This window comes from Orbicella faveolata, unplaced genomic scaffold, assembly GCF_042242905.1.
Source record: "Orbicella faveolata isolate gen_17 unplaced genomic scaffold, um_ofav_v1 contig_25, whole genome shotgun sequence".
In the NCBI taxonomy this organism is placed as follows: domain Eukaryota; kingdom Metazoa; phylum Cnidaria; class Anthozoa; order Scleractinia; family Merulinidae; genus Orbicella; species Orbicella faveolata.
Window position 1 is genome coordinate 26,204,050 of NW_028301553.1, and position 18,117 is coordinate 26,222,166.

General features: G+C 37.2%; 1 protein-coding gene across 1 annotated transcript; it reads left to right on the forward strand.

Moving 5' to 3' along the window:
* The first annotated feature begins 1,272 nt into the window (after positions 1–1,272).
* Positions 1,273–17,441, forward strand: LOC110068329 (TNF receptor-associated factor 4-like). The gene is made up of 6 exons (XM_089293877.1): positions 1,273–1,689; positions 1,768–1,819; positions 11,286–11,390; positions 11,795–11,872; positions 13,478–13,561; positions 14,276–17,441. Exons 1-6 carry the CDS (start codon positions 1,469–1,471, stop codon positions 14,855–14,857), a joined length of 1,122 nt encoding a protein of 373 aa, XP_089150003.1. The 5' UTR covers positions 1,273–1,468; the 3' UTR covers positions 14,858–17,441.
* Positions 17,442–18,117: the final 676 nt, after the last annotated feature.

Here is an 18,117-nt window from a genome sequence, read left to right on the forward strand (position 1 = left end):
TATGGGTGGGACAGAAATTAATTTAGTTTTCAAGCCTCTGTCAGGCATTCAGCCTCACCATTTGCGGTTTACCCATGATGACCCTGGTCATGTTTATGTCAAGAAACATGTGTCTTACACTGAGGCGAAGCGTGTATGTGTGCTAAAGCGGGGAGTGTCTTGGCCCCCACCTTGGCCCGAGTCTCCCCCCCCCCCCCCAATTTGCCTTCAATTTTTTCTTGAGATCTGTTTAGCTGGAGTTGAAGCACTCGAAATTTTCTCTTATTAATCTTGTCTTTACGAATAGTGTTTTAAAAAGACTATCTAGCAGGTCCCTAATCCTGAAATCAATAAAGCTAGTTGGCTTGAATGAGTGATAAGAACTGAAGATGTATGTAATCAGCTGGTTTGGTAAATCTTTGCATTGTTCCAGTATCGTTTACAACGGCAAGTCCCAACCGATCACGGACATAACATTGCTGGCATTTCTCAGCACGTGCACTAACAACATACGAGATAGTAAATTCAGTTCGGCAAAGACTGAAAAATAAAATAACTAAACGAATCTTTTTAAAACAACCGCCTTGATGTGCAGAAGTATTTTAGTTAGGCGAAGTTATTAAATAAATAGATCGGCTGTTCCGAAAACGCCAAGTGTGGAGTACGGAGTGCGGAGTGCGGAGTGCGGAGTGCGGAGTGCGAAGTCTAAAAAAAACAATTAAAAAAAATTAAAAACAAAAATTAAAAAACAAAAATTGAAAAAAAAAAAAAAAATAGTTACTTTTTTTTTTAGACTCCGCACTCCGCACTCTGCACCCCGCACTCCGCACTCCTCGTTTTCAGAACAGCGGTCAGAAACGTTTGCTGCTGGGCTTTATTGAGAAAAACAACTGTTTTTCTTTCCCTCATTCTGTATGTGTGCTCCAGTCGTCTTATAAAAATTTACGTGTACCCGATATCGATAAAATATATCCTTGTCTACTCCTAGGTCTCTGGGAAAAAGGAGAAAAATAATTTATTACATGTAAAGAAGGCGGGATTTAGTAGTTGACTGATTTCTGCGCCGCGCGCGGTCGCGTTTTCACTGCGACAAAAGGCTGGTCAGTGCTCGATCATCGACATGCATAATTTTTCCGAGAATTCAGCATACGTGGATATTGAATGCCGCTAAAATCAAATCAAATTATTCCAAATTTAGTAATTAAGAAAAATTTAGATGAATTTATTACAAAAAAAAATTGATTGACAAATTATAATTGATTGATTTCCCATTGCCCTGTCAGATGCTTAAATTAGATATAACTAGAGGTAATATTTTTCTTTCGAGAATGGTCTTTCTTACCTTCCAATTCTCTTTGGCTACTGTAGGCAAACAAACATATGGATGTTCTATTCGTATGGCAGGTCGATACCTGACAATCGCCTACCGGATAATCGTGTGAAGATGTTAATAATTTATTAACCCTGGATTTTGAGCATAAACACAAAGATGGCGGCCGGTGTTGTGACGACGTCTGTGAATTATTCCTCTTCTCAGCCATCGGCTGCTCCTTTAAATCGGTCGCAAATGGGAGGTTATGATGCAAACTTTGTAAGTCCCATCTCTGCGGATTATTTGTGTCCGATTTGCCAACTTGCTTTTCGAGATCCCGTTCAAACGAGGGATTGCGGACATCGATTCTGTGAGTCTTGCCTTGAGCCAATTTTGAGGTGAGTAATTTGGAGACATCGGTCTTTTATGAAATATGAGACCGGCATTCTTAATAATTGATTTAAATTACTTTCTAGAAAACCTCCAGCGTTTTGCCCGATTGATCGGAGAACTTTAACGAGAGAGAAGGTAAGATTTCAAACACATATGGAAGATAAAAATTGAGCACTGTGAAAGCAGTGCCATTTGTTTTCTGCGGCAGTTATGGCAAATGTTTGTAGCTGTAATAGTAATATTCATTATGCTCTTCTGGTTCCCCTTCTTTCGCCATAATTTCACGTAACAGTAGGCTTTTATAGCCGTATGTGGCAACGAAGGGATGAATCTAAAAATTGCTTCGATCCAATGTTTCTTTGACCCCAAGGGGATATCTTCTGACCATACAACTGACAATGTAATTTGCGACACTCAATTAATCCACGGCGACCACATTTCTCCAAGAGTGGTCTTTGATTCACGCTATAGAACCGCAGCAAGCGATGAATTACTCGTTCTGTACAACTTTTTGGAGAGTTTTTACGTGTGAAAAATATAAATCTGAATATGATAGGTTTAACCTCTCATGAGTAATGAATCATATAGTTTCCCGTGATTTCTTCGCGTCGACAACAGGAAATATCAGAGAGTAAACTTAATTTGCGTGAATGCTCACAAATAAATACAAGATACAAGCCACAAAAACTGCTGGAACGGACACGAAATTCATACTGTTTGGCAGAGTTTTTTCACGATGTAACCTCCAGACGATCGATTTAATTTCATTATCGTTCGCGTGACCCTTATTCTAGTTTTTCGTGATTAAAATTAAAAAAATGCGGCCTTTTGCTCTCTGATCTTATTGCTTAATTGCTTTAACAATAGCATTTCCTTTGTGATGATTGATCTCCGACGATTATAATTCTGCCTTGGAGAGCCAAAGTAAACAATGTAATCTTTTATTTGCTCGCCAATGTGAGCTAGTAGCTACGTTACGTAGGTCGCCATATTCATTCCAGTTTCTCTCCACACGTTTGAAGGTTCATGAGGTGCTTAGGTATTTTTAAAGTTAGAACAACTTGTTACGATTTCAGGTGATATCGGTTTATTCATGCAAATATCTATTTTTAAACTAATTAAAAGAGCCTTGCACAATAAATATTATTTTACACATTAATCAGATTAAAGCTGGATTTTGAGGAGTTTGGGCTAGGGACAAGTAAGGGACCGTTCATTTTTTATCAGGTAGGGGGTCTGGTGGGATTTGGGGGGGGGGGTCATGCGAAAAAAAATGGCTTTCGAGGGGGTGCCATCCCAAAAAAATAAGGGAAAAAGGGGGGGTCACGTGAAATATTTTAGTAAAACTTTAAAATGGCATAATGTTTGAATATCAAAAAAATTGCTATAGAATAAACATAGAAGGCAGGATACAAATTTATTACAAACTTTCCTTCTGCTTTAAAAAAACGTTTGGCAACAAAAAGCATTTGTAGCTACTGAAAAGAAGTATTTAACACTGTTATTTTCAAATGTCGTCGAGTTCTTCGTCGCCGCTTGTGCTGCTATGGGAGTCTCTTTCACCGATGCTGCAAGAAGCAGCAATGCTTTCCGTCAGAGTGTACTCTTCAGGGTACATGTAGGTGTAAACATAATCTCTGACTTCCTGCTCACGGTTGGTGGTGATTCTGCTTCTTGCAGCATTGGTGAAATAATTCCCTTCCAAGAGCTGTGCGATGTATGGCCCATCTCTTCTAAATAACGACGTGGCAACATCCTCAACTTTAATACACTCTTCCGGGACGGCCGTTCTAAGAGGGTACACAAGGCATTGTGGAAGATCATTTCCTAGCGGGTTTCCAACACAGATACCATAAACTCGTTGGACGTTGTTTTCAGTCTGCTTCCTCTTTCTTTCATTTGACTTTCTGCGGTTTTCTTTTTTCCTTCTCCTTTTGTTGATGTGCTGTTTGAGTATGCCCTTGAATATGCTGTCTAGTGCTTCCATGTCCTGCGTGACCTTCGTCAACTTAGCTTCTATACATTTGATCTGTTTTACATTAAAACTGAGGGCATTCATCAATTCAGATGAGGGAAATGCCAATGAGAGGTCAAATGCCACACGCTCAGGGCAAGCCATAACGAGGAGATCCGAAATTGACTTCTCTTTCTTTTGATTTGTTTTTCAAACAACAGCTTTCTGTAGTATAGGGATTGTAAATATTGTCTTCACAGTGAGCACAAAACGTGAAGTAGGGGGATAATAGAGAAATATTAAAAAAGTTGAAATTTAAATATTGTTTGTTCAATTTTTTTTGGGGGGGGTCATCCCAAAAAATGACCGCTATAAGGGGAGGACCACGTGAAAAAATTGGTAAGCTGAGGGGGGGTCATGCAATTTTTAAATGGTGCTTCCCAAATCCCACCAGCCCCCCCTCCCTCATAAAAAATGAACGGTCCCTAATTATATGATACTTCAAGGACCGAAACCAACATGTTGGAATAATAAGATAACAATATATCGCAAATGAGCTCTTTAACAAAGCCTGCAAATTTTGTTGGCAGTGTGACGAACCAGTGTAAGCAGCTTTCTTCAAACTCGGTGCCAATCACACAGAAACAAACAACATAGGACTGACTTCTTTTCCCAGTTGTGTCTTAACATTGTTAAGGGCCCATTAACCAATCTTTTCGAGCCATTGTTAAGGAAAATTTGTTTTCATATAACCTCATCATTTTTGGTAGTTCAGAGTTATTTCATGTGTTTTAACTTTTTCATGATCAGCAACACTAGTGATGACGTCATCAGGTCACGCTCATGGTCATGTGACTAATACTGAAAAAAATGCAAAGGCTTCCAGGCAAATTACTTTATTGGGAGTTTTTTCATTGATTTAATATTTTAATTTAAATCCTCATTACGCTATGCATAGATTTTGTTTCATTTCTAAAAGGTCAGATTTTGAGAGAATTTTCCAAAAAAAGCATGATTTCGAAAAAGGAATGCATAGCTATGTTTCCAACTTTAGCTTTAATCGAAATCCATCGAAAAAGGCTGGATTAAATGAAAAACCGCATTTCCTTTAGCATTTAAAGAAACTGGAAGTGTGCCCGATATATATTGGAAGTTACCCTATTAATGCGTGCGCAATTTACACTACCAGTGCACTTCGGTAAGATCAAACAAAGCCACACGGAGTTAGTTTTTCTCTTTCTATTGCACTTGTTTTTCTGTCTTTCTCTTATTTTGTCTTTGCGTATACTTTTTTACTTTGCATTTTGTGAAACACAAGGAAAAACATGTAAAAGGTAAGCCAATTTGGAAGTTATTGAGTTGTTTTTGTTTTCCGTGCTCAGGCTGACGTAAAAAACTGGAAGTGAAATTTCACCTCCTTAGCACATAAATCGGTTAATGGGCCCTTAACTTCTTGTGGTACTGACCCTGTGCTTGTTTCTGCAAAATGCTCACACTTGTTTTGTAGAATATTTGTTAAAACATGACAATAGTATCCAATTCCAAATCGACCAGGATAGAGAACCCGTGTGAAAACCAGCTAAGGCTGATGCAGCTTCCTCTCTAAATGTATACAGTAATTTAATTTTTAATCCTGACCAATAGATTTTTACCACAAAAATATGAGCACACAAAATATGCCAGTGAAAGCCCCTTAAGTCAGTTTCCTCAAGCCTCAACCTTAAGTTGGCAAGGGAAGATATGTGGCCACTCAATGTGGTATTGTTGTTGTTTGATAACAGGTTCACTAACCAAATGTAACTGGTTTTCAAAAGTTATGAATGTGTTCAAGAGGACTTTGATGTAATAATAAAAAAATTATCAAACATGAGAAACCATTTCCAAACACTGAGAAGAGAGTTGCTCAGATAAAACTAAGGACAAAACTAAAACTAAGATGAAAATGGAAATTGAAATACAGTGGTAAAATCTAGCTAGTTGAGATTGGCTAACCAAACACTGTCACTGTTACAATTTCCTTTGTTTCAATTTGATGAATGATTGAGTTTGAGAAGTGAAGATGTAGCACAAAAACATCTACAGAAACCTTGTATATAAATTGTCAAAGATAGTTACATTATAGATTGTAAGTCCTCACTGAATGCAGGACAAAACTTTACAAAGTACCAGTTCACACTTAAGGTAAGGCAACTTTTATAAATTGATTGTCTTGCTAATGAAAAACCCTTTGTGGACTATTGAGGTACAATTTTCAAGATTGTAAATAGTACCATGTTTGTCAGAGTAAATTGTCTTATCCTGAAACTCAGTGCAGTGACTCTGGCAAGCATTTGATCCCAGACTACTCATCCAGAATCCAAGAGGGTCTATTATAGGAGTTCAGCCATGTTTTGTTCATTCAAATCGGCAGATGGCTTTTGTTTTCTCCTAAAAACGAAGTAGCTAGGAGATCTTTTAAAATTATATAAGAAATTCTTTATGATATCTTAGCTCAATAATCATTATTTCTCCTCACAAAGACTGCAAGATCTTAAGAATAGAACAAATTGTTCCTATCTCCATTCAGTAACCAGCAAACAAAAAGTTTTCATGTCTAATGGACTGTACACAGACATAGAGATTGCTCAAGATGTTTGAATGACCCCTCATGAAAACACGCAAAAACCAAAAGCAGTGAGCTAAATTTATAATTTCCTGTAACCGTGCAATAATTTCTCTATTGTAAACTACTAGATAATTGTGAATGTACCTGCAGACCGGCACCTTTTCTTTTTATTTTATTCACTTTTTTTCTAACTTTCTATTTTTCTATAATAGTAATAAAAGTAATAATAGTAGTAAATCATTTGTAACTATTGATAGACTGACCTGCCCAGACTAGCATAGCCATTCGTGGGCCAGTCCAACTGTAAAATGTACATGTAAATTTTATAAAGAAATAAAATGATGATGAAATGATGACTGGAACTCAAAATTGGCTTAAACCACCAAACTGCGAGAGTTTATGTATAATTGACTCCCATCCAACGCACTAACCATTATGCAGCTGCCCAACCAGACATGCCGAGGTTTCAGGGTTGTAGTAAATCAAACTATTAATGGTACTTGGCTAGTACCCACTATACCCTGAAAAAAGGGGCATTCCCTTTTTCACGCACCATCCCCATAAATAGTGTCTTGCTTATACAGCCCTTACTAAAAAAAGATTAAAAACTAATTAAGACAAGATTTAAACCTCTCCTCATGTTGTCAAACCTCTTTACGTGGTCAGTGCTTCATGTAAACAGAATATTTAATGTCTCATCTTAAATTTTGAGACCAGTCAACTTTGCTCATAAGTCTTAGTAGATAAATGATGCCATTTACAGAGATGCCAACCTTAAAAAATATTGAAATCCATTAGATGTCCAATTTTACTTTCTTGGCCCTAAAAAAAGTTGTTCAAAGTAGAGTGCCACCGAACAAACCACAAAAATATGTTAAATACAGTAAGCACTCACATATAAGAACCTATGATTTTGGGGTTCAGGCTCAACATTAGTTCTTATTTACCCGGTGCTTAGTGAGAAATCAGCCCGATAATGTAAGGCTTAAAATGTTCTTAAAATCTGTTTCAGCAATACTGTACATGTACATTATATATCACTAGTGGTTTAATTAACATACATTAGAAAATAGCCCTATGTAAATATGTGTGCTGGTTTTTTTTAAATCGTGTTCAATTAAGAAATTATTAGATTATGAACTCAAGATTTCAACTATCAGCTATCACACAGAAATTGAGAGCAAATGATCTAATTGTTTTAGTGTAAATCTACTGGTGGTTCAAAACTTTATTTAAATACTCTTCACAGACACCTTGAAAATGCAAAGAAGCGGCTAACATTCTGTTAACAAGGGCACACTACTACGCTACTCTGACACTATCTATCACAGAATTGGTAGTGATTAGCATAGCCAATCAGAGAACGACATTAGTGATACAACTCTAGCACAAGCTGTTGACGTAATGATGGCATGAGCCAAGAGAATTTACATTTTGATGATCAAAGTAAACGAGTTGTTTTCTTTGTTTTGGTTGCAGAATTTTCTAAATGGAATAGAAAACATTTTCTCTGTTTCTATTTTATGGGCTTTCCCTCATATTGTCCTGGAGGTTTGGTGACAGGAGACCGGGAGATTCAGTCTGTATCCGGGAGACTCCTGGATAATCTGGGAGAGTTGACACAGATGCACTTATACCCCCTACTTCTAAACTAGCTGGATCTCCTGAAGTGCACTTGTTACGTCTACTTAGAGGGGATTTCTCTTAAGTATGCAAATCAACAACCCCCTTGTGCCTGCATCTGTTTACAAAAAGTTTGTCCTTCAGTCACATCAGCCAGCAGTAACAGCTGCTGATTTCGTACCATCCTATCTGGGAGTTGATTGAGCCCTTAGTTTGTGTTGCAATTATTTTTTATAGCAACGTAGACAACAGAATTGTCGTAACTGAGTTGCCATTAGGGGGTGGCATTTGAGTATTCCATATCCCATTAATGTTTGGCCTAAATCTCCTATATCGCGTTAATTCCAATTCCAAACATTATTAATTTTTGTACTCGATATCTTGGGATATCTGTTCTAAAGGTTTCATATCCCATAAATTTCTCCCCAAATATCATGTATTCAGTTATTTTTTTACCTATAAATACCCTGGATCCCAAAAAACGCCAGTAGGGCTTCGTATATAGAGAGACTTCCTCTAGACTAAGTGAACTGTTTATATTGAGTAGATGACATTTGTTGAGACCTGTGCAATTATATCAAGATGTTTGCTTTCCCTGAGTGACAATTATTAAAGCTCCCCAGTGTGGTGTACTAAAATCCTCACATTATTTGGTGCCAAATTCTAGTTCTACATCTTGAAGGACTGACCAGCAACCTGTTGATGTTGTTTTTGGTTGTATAAAAATGATTTTTATTATTTGGTGCATACTGTTTGTGTTGGGAAAAATAAATCTCTCTTAATTGTCTAAGTTGTTAGACACTATCTGGCATATCTGATGCAGATGATTAGGACTGCATATACAGCCCCTTGTACTACACCAACTATTTCGAGGATTTTAATGTTACCTAGTTTTGTTGTCAACAGGTCATGTGGCAAGTTAACTAGGTATTCATAACCTGCATGCACTTTCTGGGAAACTGGATCAGACTTTAAGTCTGATCCAAAAAAATTTCATTTCAATGTTGTTTAGTTTGATGGCAGCTTTCAACTCTACAAGCCAGTGGGATTAGATTGCCCTTATCCAGTCTGGTCTCTTGTGCAATCTGTACTCATATAAACATCTGTTGTTGGTTAAATGTGGTGACTGCAAAGTCTATGACTTCGTTTTCTGTCGTCTACTTAGTCACAGTTTTGTCCTTATTGTTTCCAAACAGCTTTTTTTTTTGTTTCAAGGCCAAGGTCCAGAAGAATCATATATTTTTACTTAATTTCCTTGGGTCAGTTTTGAATTCCAAGGTCAGTGTTTTTTATCTTAAATCTGATAAAAAATCTGGTAAGCCAATATCCAAGTTTGTATTTCAATCTCCAGTAAATTGTAATAACAGAAAGCTGGCGGGATAATGCAACAACTTAGCTGTGTTTTTAATAAGGGCAGTTCTCATTTCAAATGCTGGAAAGCAATTCTGATCACAGCATGGTTGTCTGAGAAATTGTAGGAGCTTTAGCTTCAGAATATTTCTTCCTAAAGGTAACAGCATGTGTTCTGTTTTGATTGTGTCTTTCGTTGTTGACTTTCTAAGGCACAATTTTAATAGAAAATGCAAATGTCTGGTCTTTATCATTGACATAGAAGGCAGCAATCAGCAGACTTTCCATTGTTTGTTTTGTCTATGAAAAAACCCACAAAATCTGTTATTAAACAACCATTCATTGAGAGAGATTATTTCACAAGTGCCAAAAAGGAGTACTGTACGTTGATCAAGGGAATTGAGTAATTGTGGACTTTGGTTAACATTTATCTGTAAGTATGGTCTGCTGTATCTAACATATCTGAATTTTGTTTTTAAATTGATTTGAACTGCAAAATAATTTTTATCTGGAGTTAATTTCAAACTAAATTGCACAAATTCTGCCAACTTATGATTTAATATGAAATACTAGCTATATAGACCAGTGATTTTACTTCAAGAAAACAGATTCACACAAAGCTAAATAGATTGGTCGAGTGATTGTCACTGCAAAATGCACTAGTGTGATAGGGCACAAATTATTAGGAGCACTATTAGTTAAATATTATTCTTTCAACATTTTTGCACTAAACTGTATTTTGGTTGTGTTTAGTGTTACATGCATGTAGGTAGTTTATACTTGGGCTAATATTATAACCAAAGCTTAGCCATCCTCCTTAAATATGCAACATCACTGCATTCTCTTATCTTTTAGGTTTTAGGAATTCAAAAATCATGCATCCTGGGTGACATAACAGTAATAATTCCTTTACTGCCAATAATTATTATTGGCAGTAAAGGAATGCTCTTCCTCAGCTGAGGTTCACACTGCATACTCTTTCAATTTGAAGCTTGCAAAATTTTAAATTTCAGTTAGTGGGCTTATTCTCCATTTGTGACCCCTAGCACACACTGTCAATTGAAAAAATTGCAGTGCAGTGACAATACAGAATAAGCTATGCTGCTACTAAGTTATAATAATTATATACCTACATTATTATATTTGTCACTCCTGTGCATCTGTTTTAATGATCTTTCTTAAGATTGTCATTAACCTTTCACCATTGAGGCTTTAAAAGAGGATTAACAGTCTGCATTATTATATTACACACAGTACAATGTGCATTCATGGTGTGCTTTAAACATACTTGTTTGGTCATGCAAACCCCGCACACATCAATGGTTCATGCTAGGTCTTATGCATGGGTTTCCTATGATGGGCTAACAGCTTGTTGAAGGGGAGTATGTATAGCGCCACTCCTAATTGCTTCAAGTTTACTTACAGAAACCAGAAATAAGTGCTAATCTTGTTGAACCACTTGGTTCTTCCAATCTAGTGGATTGATCCAAACCTAACATAATTTTGAGTACAAAATTAAGTTGGTTTACTTATTCAGATATGGTGGCACTGTGATGTAACATGGTGGGCTATGTAGCAAGTGGTTTGGGTTCAAGCCCTCACTGGGGTCCTTGCATTGTGTTCTTGAGCAAGATACTTAACTCTCAGTGTCTCTCAACACCCAGGTGTGTAAATCATGGGAACTGGCAAATTTAATCCTGGGGTAACACTGCAATGGACTAGCATCCCTTCCAGGGGGAGTAGAAATACTTCTAGACACTTCATGCTACAGAAGCCAGGATAAGTGCTGGCTGTATAGGGCACTGGGCTGGGTCGCTGGCCTGGGCCATTAATAGACCACTTTCGACATATTAAAATTCAGCTTGATTGTGAGGCCTAGAGGACAAAAACAAAAGAAATGAATATAAACATGGTCATTCAATTTCCTTTGTTTGTGTCCTCTAAGCCTCACTGCCAAGCTGAATTTTAATATATCAAAAGTGGTCTATTGACCTGACACAGACTTTACTTCATTCAGATGTGAATCTGAAGCAATTACATACAAGCAATAAACTTGTTTTCCATTTCAGGTGTACCCTGATAGAGCGTGTAAAAGAACAGTGCTGTCATTAACAGTGAAATGTCACAACAGTGGTAACGAGTGTGACTGGACAGGAGAACTTATAAACCTTCCTGTAAGTAAACAAAGGTTCTTCATCAGTACACTTTCTAGTTTATACACTTTGTGGGGCAAATCTGGTGAAACAAGTCCAGATTTGAAATCATGCTTAGACCAAGGAAAGCAAGCTGTGGAGTACCTAAGGAAAAAAAAGAGAAGTGGTGAGGTTTTAGTAAAGATATGATTTAACACCCAAAACAATATCCATTCAAGCTTTCCACTAGAATGGACATCCAGGCATCCTGTGGAAGCCCACTTCTTAAGGAAAATCATTTTTATTACTTTCCAATGTTTGCTTTATAAATAATTTGTTTGTTTGAGCAGACCACATAGCTCAGTTTGGATGCTCACTTTTCAAATCCTGATGAAAAGCCTGTACCCACTTCTCACCTAATTAAAGAGATGTTTCATTTCTTTCAGACTCACCTGGAAAATTGTAAACGAGTTCCCATAAAGTGCATTAACAACTGTGGAAGAACAGACATACCAAGAGACCAGGTAAAGACAATTGTTGCAAAAAAAGTAAAGCCTAATGTGTGAATTAGAAATTGTTCGAATCTGCAAACTTCACAGTAAATCTTGTACAGGTTTTTCCTAGACTAATTCTAAAACTGTTCCATCTTAGCTGGAGATGGACACCGTAGGCCAGGGCTCGACATTAACTTCACAACTTACTAGCCTAGTGGCTAGTGATAACCTGTTACTAGCCAAAGAATGTTTTTGCTAGCCAAGCATTGTGGTTGGCCACCTTATCACATGAACTGTTTGCAGCAGATTTATTTCACAATTTGGAGGTGCGCATATTCAGCGACTCTTAAATTCGGTGATTTTGCAAAAATTTTTCGTTTTATGAGTAACATATTTAATTTATTTCCTTGGCAATGTTACTTAAACATGTCCTTGAATTTAGTAAACTGACTTTATCAAAGGTACAATAACGTCAAAAGTAACAAAACCGCAATGGCGTGATTATATGTCAACAGTAACATAATGTGTTAGGTTCGCAACACTTATTGTTTGTGTCACTTTAATTTCGCGATTTTTTGTAAATCGTGAAATTTGCAAAATTAACGTGTCACGAAAATTTCAGGTAGGGTCAATAACAGAATTACTAGCAAGACTTGTCTTGATAATGTTGGTAATTATATGGTACTTAAATCAGTTTCCTAAAAGTTCCAGTTCCCGAAAAGATTTTCAGGACTCTGTTTTTCGTTGAGACTTCCTTGGAAAAACATTGATACCCCGAGACGTCATTACAAAAACTGTCGAGACTTCTTCAGAGAAAGACGCCATAGAAATGTTTCAAAAGCAAAACAACTGTCTAAACAATACTGCAAACCGTCGTTGGTGGAATTTGACTGCTAAAGACGGCTGATTTAAATGTCGGAGGAAATGAATCTTTCTCATCTAATTATGTCTGTAGTGGTAAGTTTTATCAGTATGCATATGATGACAAATCACCTACTGTATGTATTGTTATGCTAAATGAAATGTTATTCCTTTACAGTTCTGCATGATTTTGGACATGATTTTATCAGGAAGCTCATGTTTTGTTCTACTAGTTTCATAACAAGCAAGAGCACTGATGTGTGCTTTCAGAAAAGGCTGTCGTGTTTGTCAAATATTTCTTTCAACGTAATAAACATGTTCAGTTCCCTGTTTACGAACCACACAGCAAAAAGTAGGCAAACTTCAGTTTGCATACGTGTTGAACAACACATGCCCGATAACATGATACGTCCACAATGAAATTCTGACCTTGGTTTTAATTTGGTATTAATTTTGTGTTTGTCTTCCTTGAAGAAGACAGAAACTAGTTTGGCCTATTTCATTTTGTTTACTAGCCAAAGTGGCTAGTGGAAATTTAAAACCTACTAGCCAAAACTAAATTTCTATTAGTCTGTGGCTAGTTGGCTACTGTTAGTGTTGAGCCCTGATAGGGGTAGAAAAACAGAGAAAATTCTGCTTGGAAGAAGACGGTTATACCTGCATAATAACCAAATGGCTTCTCCCCATTCCAAAAATCTTTGTTGAGCATAACATGCCTTCAACAGCCCAGTTAATTTTCCAAAGAAATGACTTGGTGATAATTCTTTGTGACAGATGTCAACACATGTGGACGTAGACGGGGATTGTCCTCTGGCTATTGTCCCATGTCAGTACACTGACATTGGCTGTAAATTTAAGGTGAGAGCGACATGTTACAGATGTTACATACAGTTGAGCAGTTATTTTAACTACCGTAGCATATTCCAGCATAAACAACTTGAAAGTGAATCCTTAAATGAAAAGACAATGCAGATTAATCAGCTCAAAATGAGAGAGAGGATACAATTTTTTTCCAACATTAATATTGTTTTAATTTGTCAGGATCTGTTCTCAGTGCCAGAGTTGCAATTCTTTTGGTCAGTACCAGAGATCACACCTTTTGGTTGATTCTAATTCAAAAGCTTCTAATTTATGGTCTTCTTGTCACTCTGCTTAATCTGATTGGCTTACCACTGAGATTGAGCACTCTGCACTTGCTCAAGAAAATCGGAACTAGCCTGGCAGTTTTGATGCATGGTACTGACCAAAGATCCTGGCCTGAGGGGATGGATCCTGGCCTGGTTTCCTTAACAGTCTGTCTGTACTTGAATACTCTTGACTGAAGAGGGAGGCACATGTGACAGAAAACTACCTTGTCCAAGAGCACAATTCATTGATAACATCCAGAGCTCAAATCACGGCATATTAACCATCAGGGTGCCATTCATCATGCAAGTTGTGTGGCAAAAAAAGTTTTTTTTCTTTTGATGGACACAGAGAATTTTCTTGCAGTATAGGAACTTGAAAATTGTTTGACATATATAGTGATTTGGTTTATTTATACTCATTATTCACTGATGTTCTTTTGTACAGGGACGGCGTAATGAGATGGAAAAACATGCTCAAGACAATATGCAAGTTCACTTGGATCTGGCCCACTTAAGAATAAGAGAACTTGAACAGAGACAGGAGTTTGTATGCACAAATGGAAAATTCCTGTGGAAGATCTCAAACTACTCACAATTATTTCAGCAATCTGCCACAAAGAAAGAGAAAGAAAAACTTTGCAGTCCTCCATTTTACACAGGACAGTATGGCTACAAGCTACGAGCGGAGGCTTTCCTTAATGGCCTTGGACAAGGGAAAGGAACACACCTGTCCCTTTACGTTGTCATTATGAAAGGAGAATATGATGCCATACTTCCATGGCCATTTCAACAGCGAGTGGACTTTGTTCTGATTGATCAAGATGATGACATGGCCGTACGACAGAATAAAGTTTGGAGGCTCACTTGTGATAGAGACAGTGATTACTTTAAGAGGCCAAACAAAGCGAAGAGTCTTGGATTTGGTTGCCCTAAGTTTGTTTCCTTGGATACACTCAGAACTAGAAACTATATCAGAGATAATACAATCTTCATAAGAATTGACGTGGAGCCACTGGATGCATCCTGAAAATACTAATTGATCTTCAGTATACAGCTTACTATTCATAACTTGCATGATGAATTTGTTATTTGCTTCTAGAAAACTGTTTCTGCAAATGTAAAGATGGTTGAGTGGTTGACAAAACAAAATTTAAAAAAATTTATGGGACGATAAGTATCTGTGTGAACTCTCCTGGAATTCTCCCGGATACAGACCAAATCTCCTGCTCTCCAATACAGGTCACCAGATCTCCCTGATATGAACTGGAAAGTGCTTGAAGTACCTTTTCACACCTAATGTGTCCTATTTTTGGCATTTCTGGGGTACATTTTTGGAACATTTAATGCTTGACTGAATTGATGATGCCAAACTGATGATAACAAACTAAGTTGTTAGTTTAGTGTCAAGAAAGTAAAATTGGCAGTCTCACATATTTCAATTTCTTTTAGGTTGTCATCTCTGTATAAGTTAATTTTTTCATGCTGTTATATCATTTTAAATTTCAGAAACAGTTTTCTTGTTACCTGGCATTTTGCCATACAAGACCATTACTAAGAATAACCTTGATATATGTCATTTAAATGATCTATTTTAACAAAGGGTAACATATTTGCAGGTCTACCTGCTAGTACTTACTTTATTTCCTTGAATGATACCCATTATTACTTTCATTAGTTTGCTGAAAGTTGAAACATTGTGTATCAATGGGTGCTTGTAAATGAATGCTGGCATTGAACTTTTCAAACTCATTAATAATTCATCAAGTTAAAACAAAGAAAATCACAACCATGACGGAGGTTTGGATACTTGGTCTTAATTTGCATAGATTTTGATGATTTTACTTCTTTGTTTACTCCCTAGTTTTTGTTTTGATGGAGAAGATATATCAAACAAGACACGAGACAGTGTTTCATCGGCTATCCAAACACCTCAAATTTTGTCAAAAATACTCTGCTGCAGGTTGTAGTTTGAACATTCTTCTTGGTGTTTGGATATGCCATTGAAACACTGTCTCTCGTGTTTGATATATTACTTGAACAGCTGTAAGCATTTAGTACATATTACAGAACTTTTGTGCTGTGAGCTTGAATGAACAAAAATTCATGGACATATTCTCTAGAACATTGAAATGCAACTCTTGTTTCCATAACTTTGCCATTTTTTTACAATATAGATTATTTTTTATGAAGAGAAATTGTTTGGGAACTAACAAATGAAATTTCAATTAACACAGAGAAGAACAGTGCTATAGTTAAGCGACAAATTATTTTGACCACTTTTTAACTGATTATCTTACACTCTATACTATCATTCAAGGATCTAAAGTTTTCTCCAGTGGTGGATCAACAGAGGTCCTGCAGCATGCACCTTCCCCTCCCCTATGTGGGCATAACTTGATCAGAAGGGCCAAAAGTGTTTTGGTGACCCTTGAATGAAAATTTAAGGCCTGAAGATCAAGAGGCCACAAATGTTCATTCCCAAGGAGTGGACTTTCCATATGAAAAGGACAGGGTTGCTAGTCAGGAATTTTGAAAAGAATCCCAAAGAGGTGCCAAGATCCTGTTTTGTGGACGTTGCTTGGAATTTTTTTCACCCCTAGGAGGTGCCAATTCTAAAACAACATATTATATCCTGTCATATTATTTTCGGCTTAATCCTCTAAGAGACAAAGCAGAAGCTCCCGCTGTGGACCTTTTGAAGTTGAACTCCCTAAGAGCCACCAAAACCACTTTTTTAACCCCTAAAAGGTATGACAAGTGCCCCCATCCTTTTTCACCTCATAGTAGGTCTTGATCTGCTTGTAGGAGGTATCACTATACTGTATTCCAACCCTCACCTAGTTGGAGGCAGTAGTGATTAAAACCCAACTTCTCCTTAGAATTTCTAAACTAGGGGTGTACATGCTGGTTAGGGGAATTTAGGATCTCATCATCACTGGCTTTAATCCTAATAAATAAGAAATTTTCTTAACTGTATTATAAGAAATGCATGAAGATAGGCAAGGAAATTTTTGGTCTACTGCAGTGGAACCCCCTTAATACAGTCACCAATGGGCCACAGAAATCTGGCTGTATTGACTGGGTGGCTGTATTAAAGGTGTTCTTTAAATTTAAGTTAATGACTGACTAAACTTTTGTTCAGGCCAGAATAAAGTGGCCGTAATAACGAGGTGGCCATATTAATGGGGTGGCCGTAAGACAGGGTTCCATTCTATGTACCAAACCAGTGAAGTGAAAAAAGTATCCCTTGTAAGGGCTTTGTGTTGTCACACAACTGTAGCAATAAGGATTACGTGACCTCAAACATCTATTCACCTCATTTGTCATGTTTCTTTCTGCCATCAAAGGACATTTGAAATTTATTAGTTAATAACAGGACATTTTCAGTGGCATGACAACTGCCAAATGTATTGTTCAAAATTTATTTTTGTGATTCTAAAGAGATAAACTCATCACAGCAAATGCATTATTCAATTACTGTAAAAAAAACCTAAGTATGCACACTATAATATAAAGTATAAAGTATAAGGTATAAGGTATACGATGCATATGTATTATGTCATCTGCATAGTTGAGGCAAATAAAATCATATGGCCATTAATTAGCATAAATAGTCATCTCTACAAATGATGAAACAACCATGATTTGCAAGACGTGAATGGGGGTTTTGAATAAAATGTGAATATAAATAGCTGTATAATTATGTAACAGGGTTTCCCTGTGCATGCTTTATGCCTGTTTTCCCTGGCTAGGCACCAGCTAAACAGAATTTTCATCCCATTTGATATACCGTAAATACGTCATTCATTATCCTAAGAGGGAATCCTTTCTTGACAGATTTCTTTACCCTGGTTGGAAGGGAGGAGCAGGGGGGGGGGGGATATACCGCTGGATCAGGGGTTGCACTTTTACAAGAAGAGTGACTATATTGAGGCTTCATTTTAACAGTTGGCTCATTTGGAACTTGAAAGAACATTTGGAAATATTGCTGGTTAACAAATTTACCAGTCTTTGAAGGTGAAGAACAAAGTGTACTACCATTTAGCAAATGTCTCAATTCAGTTTTGGGTAAGCATACCAGGCAAAGCTAGACCCAAGAACCCCAACCGCCCGCCCCCCCCCCCCCCCGCCCCACATTGTCCCCAAAGTGTAATGGTCACTTTTAGCCAAAGGGAACCAGGTGCAAAAAGCTCGGCAAGGGGCTCTTATCTCACGTTCTGGTAAAATGCATTAGACCTACACTAGGATTTACAAGAATTTTTATTTCAGTTTTGTGGCATGTATTTT

Bases quoted from the DNA above. Each gene is read 5' to 3' on its own strand.
- LOC110068329 (XM_089293877.1), top strand. From the start codon at position 1,469: ATGGCGGCCGGTGTTGTGACGACGTCTGTGAATTATTCCTCTTCTCAG. The intron at 11,873-13,477 runs GTAAAGACAATT...TCTTTGTGACAG, and splicing joins CAGACATACCAAGAGACCAG to ATGTCAACACATGTGGACGT. The intron at 13,562-14,275 runs GTGAGAGCGACA...TCTTTTGTACAG, and splicing joins ACATTGGCTGTAAATTTAAG to GGACGGCGTAATGAGATGGA.